The sequence below is a fragment of the Gymnoscopelus braueri genome (genome assembly GCF_963280865.1).
Source record: "Gymnoscopelus braueri genome assembly, chromosome: 9".
Taxonomy (NCBI): domain Eukaryota; kingdom Metazoa; phylum Chordata; class Actinopteri; order Myctophiformes; family Myctophidae; genus Gymnoscopelus; species Gymnoscopelus braueri.
The window spans coordinates 38,413,823-38,422,680 of NC_137610.1; the positions used below are offsets into that span (position 1 = coordinate 38,413,823).

The 8,858-nt window shown below is 41.3% G+C and overlaps 1 protein-coding gene across 3 annotated transcripts in view; it reads left to right on the forward strand.

Moving 5' to 3' along the window:
• Window positions 1–8,858, forward strand: part of il34 (interleukin 34) — a 29,273-nt gene extending 20,415 nt beyond the window's left edge. For all 3 annotated transcript variants that reach the window (XM_080437484.1, XM_080437485.1, XM_080437486.1), the window contains 6 exons: window positions 2,708–2,811; window positions 3,895–3,972; window positions 5,375–5,452; window positions 5,856–5,963; window positions 6,597–6,780; window positions 7,332–8,858. In XM_080437484.1, coding sequence (XP_080293610.1) covers window positions 2,708–2,811; window positions 3,895–3,972; window positions 5,375–5,452; window positions 5,856–5,963; window positions 6,597–6,780; window positions 7,332–7,390 — 611 coding nt within the window. In that variant the 3' untranslated portion in view covers window positions 7,391–8,858. The remainder of the gene's footprint in view (window positions 1–2,707; window positions 2,812–3,894; window positions 3,973–5,374; window positions 5,453–5,855; window positions 5,964–6,596; window positions 6,781–7,331) is intronic.

An 8,858-nucleotide genomic window follows, 5' to 3' on the forward strand; every position in this document is an offset into this window, starting at 1 on the left:
GGGTTAAGGGCGTTCCAGACCCTCCCACGGGGTCTGAGCTTTGGCGCTGGCTCGGCAGCTTCGCTTTCAAAGAGTCAGTCACTGTGTTAGCGTCTGCCCGTCCAGCGTAGTGAGTTGTCTCCGTTGACAATTGGAGACCACTCGCACCCACTGAAGAGCGGAGGCACTCCTAATTGTCCCCTCTATACTCCCCTCACCCTGCTTATCACAGGAACCTTTCCCTAGCCCGCTATCTATCTTCTTCACCGCTGGCAGCCCCACACGGCGTGTGAACGGCACCCACCCCCCAGCGATGAGTGCACACAGACAGATAGCCCAGCTGGGCTTCGGCCTGTAATGTGGGCTGAGCTCCGCTCTCCAGGCACGAATGTGACTTACTGAGCACCCCCTTCCAGTAGGGTCCCTTCCCCCCTACAATCCCAGCCGCAAATAATCAGCTATCTGTGTCTCAGTCACTATCAAGTGAGTTCCATCACTCTATCAGAGTCATTTGTCATTGCCTCCAAAGGCACCCATAACCCAGGGTCACTACAGTATTGCAGTATTGCGGGAAGCCTTGAGTGTTTGTGTGTGTTCACATGCACATGTTTACTTCAGTGTGACCTCACATGTCTTTGTGGTCCTCCAAAGAAGTGAACAAATGACCTAAGCTTCCGTTCACAAGTCTCTAGAGAAAACCACATTCTCAAAGAGGAAAAGCAGCTGCCCCCTTAATTGTGCATCGGATGAACCGAGAAAGAGTTGTGTCCAATGGCTCCCTGTGTGACTGATCATTTTGTATTTTTATGAAGGACCTCAGAGCGAGACAATTGTTTTTGTCACAGGCCACAGGCCTATTAGAATGATAGTAGTACCTGCATTGGTGTGATAGATTATGCCGTTTTTTTTAATGGTTTTAAAAAAAGATTCTGGTGTGAAAACATCAGTTGTTTGTTATGTGTCAGTCACTCTAAATATGCACCATTTGCTTGCTGAAAAGACGTATCCAATGTCCATACTGTAGATTCACTTCCAAATCAGTGATTCTGTGAACCAGAACTAAACCATTATTATCTCCACCAGGCCGGAACGGCTGGGAGGCAGAGATTATGTTGTCACCCCTGTGTGTGTGTGTGTGTGTGTGTGCATGCGTGCGTGCGTGTCTATGAGCAGCTAATCGACGGCACTGCTGGAACGATCAGCGTGAATCTTGATTCCAGTAGGGCAGGGGTTTTCCACTTACCACTTGTGGTCCGTCCGTGACCATGCATTTAGTAATGTAGGAAAGTGACAATTATTTTCATCTTGTTCCATGGAACAGCGCAATAATGACCTGGTGACCTACATTATGATGACATAATGATGACATGTTAAATGTTGTCAGTTACTGGGAAGTTGAAGGTTAAGAAATTCTACAGAAAAGGGAGTTAGAATCTCAAGAAGGGAAAGTGTACCGGATTGTCATTAGGAAATGTGCCCATGTAATTGCATGTGTCTGCTGCTCACTCATACATAAGATACAAATCAGTATATCACTTAACATCAGTGGAAGGTTGGATAAAGTAAGAGAATTGAATATGGGTAACTGCAGGATAGGAATAGATCATGGTTCTCAACTTTTTTTTTTTTTAGCTCTGGACCACTCACATATTTCAGTTAATGCCTGCAGGCTTGATATAATTTGTTGCATGTAGTATCGTGCAGCCTTAACAGTCATTATTTAATTTCAAGCTTTCAAGCTCCCACACCACGCCTATTAATTCAAATATTTTCTTACATTTGATGGACTTATTTAAACATATTCTAATACATTTAACAAAGGTATTTTATTTATATATTTACATTTTAAAACATTTTCCAATTTTCCAACATTTTCTATTGACAACCTGCAGGCCTAATTATGCCCTGGACCATTAGTAGTCCGTGGACCATTGGTTGAGAAACAATGGTATGTATAGACAAGGGACACATGCATAGCAAGTGTTACCAAAGCATTCATCTTAGGTCGTATCCCTACTCAACACAACAGTGTTCCCCCGGTTGATTCTTAGTCAGGGTGGTGGTCCCTGGTCCACAATCAGTTGAAAACCCCTGCAGTAGGGCATGGAAGAACCCCACCCCAAATGTTTTAAATGGTGACGCTATAACGGGCCGCTTCACGTTTTGGCCTACAGCCAAACTGTTGAACCGTAGGTTGTACAATTTTCTTTCCACCTGGATTCCTCTGACAGATTTTTTTGCAGACACAAATTTGACATCGAGGGGACTCTAAACAACACAGACACAAAAGTGATTTCACTCCCACAAATGCTCTGTGGGACCATTGCTTTTCTGTCTTCATTTGCCAAATGTTTTGGTAGATAAAATATCTAAAACGTTCTATAGACCAAATCATCATAACATCACCATAACCAAAAATGTATTTCGGGTAGATAACACTGGCAGCGTTGTGATGCCCCCTTATACTGTATCTAACCACATGTACATACCTGCTGCTTATTATGCTATGTGATATATGTAGATATTTTAGATATTTATTTTTCTCCTTGCTCTCCCTCTCTCTACCCCCCTTCTTTTATTTATGAAAAACAATGAAATGATGGAGCTTGCATGAAAACGAATTCCACCCACTTATTTACACCTGTAAACCTGTGATGTGAATCATGTGACAATAAAACTGATTCTTGATTCTCAAATTAACCCCACTCTTCTGTGTGAACCCTTTTAGGTCTAATACTGCTAGGGCCTGTCCTGATGGCCCCCACGCAACCCGCTCTATGCACAGCTTTGAAGACGCTCAACGGCAGCCTAACTTTTAGGCGACGATACATGGTGAGACAACAATAGCATCCACTGAATAAGTGTGTGTGTGTGTGTGTGTGTGTGTGTGTGTGTGTGTGTGTGTGTGTGTGTGTGTGTGTGTGTGTGTGTGTGTGTGTGTGTGTGCGTGTGTGTGTGTGTGCGCGTGTGTGTGTGTGTGTGTGTGTGTGTGTGTGTGTGTGTGTGTGTGTGTGTTTACATATATATATATATATATATATATATATATATATATATATATATATATATATATATATATATATATATATATAGACTTGTCTCTCAAGTACGGGTCGGAGCTATTATAATTGCCATGGGTCTCGGTTGAATGAAGTGAATCTGAAATGGATTGACCACTATGAACCTGTGAGGACCTGATCAGCATTATTTGCATATTAAAGGGGTCTTTAACGTTAAAACATTTCTGTGTTCATTTTAAGTCTACTCTGGCATTTGTGTGCACCCAGTTTTAAGTTGCTTCATTCAATATTTAGATATTTGATATTAATTTGATCAGACATTCGTCCCCTCCTATATATAGACCCATTCAACTACAAACTGCATTGAAAAAACATGTTCCTGCTTCTGGTGACTGATATTGTTCTTCTAATGTGTGAGGTGCTCGGGGGGTCCATCGTTCGTTCATGATCTAACATGATCGAGTGATGAGTAAACATGATCTAGTGATGAGTAAACTTTAGCTGTGTTGAACTGGGTCAACAAAACCAGCAAAGCAAGGATTGTTCTTGAATATTCAACTCAAATTTACAACCTTGAGTTGCATTGTGGACACAAACTCCAGCGAAACACCAGGGGTGCTATGCAAAAGGTGTTTGCGAATATTCTGCACGCAAATAGTTCACACCTGTCCAATGCACATTTTTCACGTTCCAATTACACCCCAGAAGACTAAACATTTGCGTTAAGCTAATGCTTAACGCAACTGGTTTGACTTAAAATGAAATTAGGCAAGCTACAATATGTCCGCTCAAATGTAAATCAATCACATCCGTTCAATAGCTAAAGATTGGATAGGGAGACCACACTGTTATGTTTTGGTTTTTTAACTCCCTCTTTCTCTTCTTTGTATGACAGAAACACAACTTCCCCATCAACTACACCGTCAAAGTTCACTATAAGGAAGTCTTCAAACTCTCAAACATCCGCAGACTGGTAGGAGAATCTAGACTTTCTGCGTATATTTCTGTCTGTCTACCTGTATCTAGCAATAATTACCTTGCATGTTAACTTCCTCTCTAATATCCGCACGTCTTTAGATTATTACATCCCAAATGATGTATGATTCATTGAATCCTTTCCTTTCCTTGTCTGAAGCACGAGTGTGGACAAATGTGAGGAGGTGGCGGTACCTCACAGGCAAAATGTATTATGCAAGGGATAATGTACAGTGAGTCATTATTTGACAACAAACCCCAACAGGGTCATCCTGTCAAGGTTTCTTTCCAATAATGATTGTCTTACCTGCTTATTAAATGGATACTTACAAATGCAATCAATAAGCACACATAATGATTTTACAGATTATTTCATTACCTTACAAACTTCTGCTTCCATTAACATATAAAAGGCAGATTGAAAACAAGAGCTACTCAGAAATAACAAATCACAGAATGGCCATAAATGAACAGATCAGTGTAACGATTTGTGTGAGTTTTGGACAAAATGTAGGAGTAGTAGCATATAGTGTGTTTTGAAGAAAATGCACTATGGTAGAAAATCTGGCACAAACGGGGCCTATAAATTGCATCATGATCCAAGGAACCCAGGGGGATTTTTTTTTGATTGTACGACCTATGGTCCAAAATGTGAAGTGGGATGTTGTAACGCCACAATGAGGCCAATTTGAAAAATGTATGGCATTTCTTCCTTGAACCAGTGGGGATGTGGGTGCAAAGTTTCACGGCAATCGGACGCTGCATTCATAATTTGAGGCATTTTGTACAAAACGGGCCACTCCTGCAAACATTGGAAGCCAATCTTAGCCAATCAGGATGGAATATGAAAAATCCAACAGATCCGTCTTCATCACATGACTATAGAGATAATGTGTAGCGATTTACGTGATGTTTGGACAAAATCTGTAGGGTGTAATACCCCAAAAATTGTTTTGCAAATATTTGCCTCCTGGTAGCGCTGATGTGGTTTTTACTTGGCCTCTAGGGAGTGTGCAATCTGTGCATGCAAAGTTTTGCGTGATCATTCCAACGGTGCCGGAGATTAGCTGCTCACAGGTGGACACACACACACACACACACACACGGATGGACGGACACGTATGGACAGACGGACGGACAGACAGGGGCGGAAACATAGTCTCGGAGACAAAAAGCGATCCACTTAAGCAGTTACAAAGTCCGGTGTGATCGTAGCCTTAGTGTACACATGGAGCAGTAAGGGTTTGCTGTATAGTATTTCCATATATCTTGGATTATTTTTTGAAAGTGTATGATATATAGTAAGTTAACACAACAAAAAACTCCCATCCCCTCCTCTCCTCTGCTCTGCTCTCTTTTGCCCCATCCCCTCTTCTCTCTTCTTTCCTTTTCCGCATTAGAGACAGCATGTGGACGGGTTGGAGGAGATAGTTCTCCAGAGGCTGTGGTTTCAGGTCAACCAAGGCGTATTGAAGAAGGTAGAAACAAACAATCCTTTTGATGATGTAAAACTTCCCCCTAAAGAGTAAATACACCCTAAGTTACATGCAGTGCAGTAAACTAATGTTGAACTAGCCTCTGCAGGTTGAAAGTTTCAACTAGGTTGTGCTACTAGCCTCGCCTGGCCACACTCTAACTGCAATGTACAGTAATAGCACCTGTTCCTCATGATTAACCTCATGATTACTATTGCAATTGATGTGTAAACAGATAATGTTGTCTTATGCAAAGTGTCAATGAGTGCAGTCTCAAGTTTCTAGCAGACAAGCTGTTAATAAACGATCAAAAACATAAAATTAACTACTGTGACAGCAAGTATTCTGTGTTCTGTATTCTTTTGATTAATGAGAATGGGCACTGATTACTGAATGCACATCTAAGGTTCTGAGGGTTATGTCAGATAGACACCCATCCCGTCGATACACTGCAGAGCTGGAGAGCCGATTCAAGGACACCGAAGGGGTCTTCGTACAGTCGCAACCATCTGAGGTAGGCTACTGTGATCTAGACTGCTTTGAAAAGAAAAGTAATGTATGTACCTTAGAGAATACTCCCATACCGATTCATTTACTATCACCATGTGAAGTTTCAAGTGTTGAAGTCTGATGAATTGCTTTCACATGATTAAAAAAAACCGACTCCTCTGCCTTCTATTTACATTTTAAAATTGATTTATTTGAAAATGTTATTACCCTATGCTGAATACAGTAGGCTATATTACATCTATCTATGCACAAAACATGCAGACAGCGTGGTTGCCACTTTAATTAGGCTGAAATCCCACATCCCCCTAACTGTATAGGAAAGTGTCTCCAACAAAGTGCCATGCAACAGAAGAAGAGACCATTTAAGCTATATAATGTAAATAATGATTTGAATATTATAAGATAAAACATCATCACACATTCCCCATAACAAGTAATGGTAACAGCACAATAAACAACCATGAAATAAAACAAAATCATTGCATATTTTCAGGCATGTTGTCATGAAATGAATCTCCATCAGCATTCCATCAGCAAATAGTGTGCACACAGCTGACTGTAAAGCAGCAGTACTGGACTTGAATTCTCTTCAAAAATCTATCTGCAGAGTATTAATAATGTGTGCATCTGTATCCAGGTATTAGAGAAGGAACTTCCAGAGCATATCCAGGACTTCTGGGACAAATTGACAGAGGAGCCTGAGAAAGTACCTGAGTCTAGCTGGCGGTTTGCTTCTCCCAAGTTCCTGCTGGACAACTTCCACCGTACCATGCACTGTCTCTTCACTGACTGCTTCCCAAGCACAGACCCACAACATGACTGTGAGTATAGCAGTTAGTGCAGTTAGTAAGGATGGGGTAGTAATGTCTGAAACCGTTTATCCACTTAGTCTGAAGTTCTATCAGAATGTTTTTGTCGAGATCTACACAATGTTCTATATATATGTTACAGTCCATGAAGGAAACCCATACAGGAAAAGCAGAAAGAGGAGCGCTATTTTTTTTTTAGCGTGGCCCTGCCTGCTTAGAAACGGGAGACATACGGTTAGCCAAGGATGCTCCTCGCTAACCGGCTAACCGTCCGGGCAAAGAACAGCATTTTCGGGATGTTATCTCTGGAAGGTCATAGATGTAGCTATTAATCTAGTGTCTCAGTCTTCTAAGCCTGCTTCGCTGGCCATCGCTGGTCTGTAGGATGCAGCATCTCCATGATGAAGTTCACCATATGCCGATCTGGGATTGTCCTCAGTAGGGGAAATTCAGTTTCAGCCAGCTGATAGCTGCTTAGAACAAATTTTATTGTTGATTTTTTATTGTACTTTTATTGTACATGAAATGTATTTTGAAACAATGTTGTCTCTCCTCCTTTTCAGACTGTGGTGTCTCCCATTGGAGGAAAGGCAGGAAGAAAGACTTACAGCCGAAAAGCTGAGAACTCAGAAGGGTGTAGTTTTCCGTATGTAACTCATTTGGGATTAGTTTTATAATTTCCCAAAAACCTGTTGTGCTCCAATGGAACCAGGATGGTTCACCCCCAAGGACCAAAGAGAGAAGGACTAGACAACTGATGTCATCGTGAAGTTCAGGGACCAGAATTAATTTTGAGTGCTTTTTATTGAAATTACTGATCTAGTGCAAAAAAAGAAAAGAAAAAAACATGTACACAATTTCATGTCACCTAATGGCAAACCGAGGTAACTGTTGACTTATTTTCCTACAGTGGTTATTGACTTTATTTAAATTCAACTAAACCTTCTTTCTTTAGCCTAGGTTCAACCTTTTTACACCAATAGCAGCTATGCATGTAATGCACTGCCGTCTATAGGCCACATACAAAGTGTTTGTTTTACAGTGTGTGGTGAGCCCAGAGTATAGTTTTGAACGTTCTTGTTTGAATCTGCCTGAATTTTCCTGAATCTCCCTGTTCCGGGCCATAGCTAAACACAATCCTCACCCTCTGATAGCTTTCTATTCAAACCACATATCCTATTTTCTATTTTTTCAGCCAGTCACGACCATGACCTCTATATTATTTATTTGGCTGTCTCAGGCCTTTAAGAGAGACTGGCAACATGGCTAGTCAGTTACCTGTACTCTGTAAGCAGCTAGATGATGTTGTACTATCTCTGGTTACACTCCACAAGGTCTGACTCTACACCTTATATTCTGTAGCAGAACAGCGGCTGTCTGGGAAACCGGAAAGGGGGGGTAGTTGAATGTAGCAGAGTAGACCTACCCTGGGCCACAGGAGGATTCCCCTTTGACTGGGCCTTGCGGGAGACCCTTGTTCAAATCCAGGTGGTAACAATTGGGTTAGCTTTAGAGCAGCAATAGAAACCATAGTTATAGAATGCTTATGTAATGAGTTCAAAAGTGTTCAAAAATATGGAAAACCAAGGCTTGCTTTTGCATTGTACACTAATGTGTCATCAAGCCTTTGTCCCTGTGTGTGGAATCCACCCCAAATCAGTTCATGTCAAACTTTTATTATAGTAACTTGACCACTTAAACCTAATACTTTGTTGACTGGGGTCCTCCTGGGGTCTATACCTGTCTATACCTGTTCCAATCCGTTTTTCCCTCAACACCAAATCCCTTCACCAAAAAAAAATCAATCTATAAGCTCACGTGTAAAGAAAGATGGGGTTAAGAAAAACAGCCTCAATTTCTTATGAGGCTGACCATGACCATGCATTTTTGTAAGGCATCTGATTACTTCTGGAGCCTTGAAGCTCACCTGGCAGATTTCCAAGAAATAGGCTAAGATTGGCTTAGGGAAAATGTGTAATGTTTTTGCATATGTACAGTATAAGTTATGTGACATCTCTGCTTTTATATTCTGTCAATTCTACTTTGCACTGTAGTTCTGCATACCCACATACCAAGACCAAGGCAAGGGT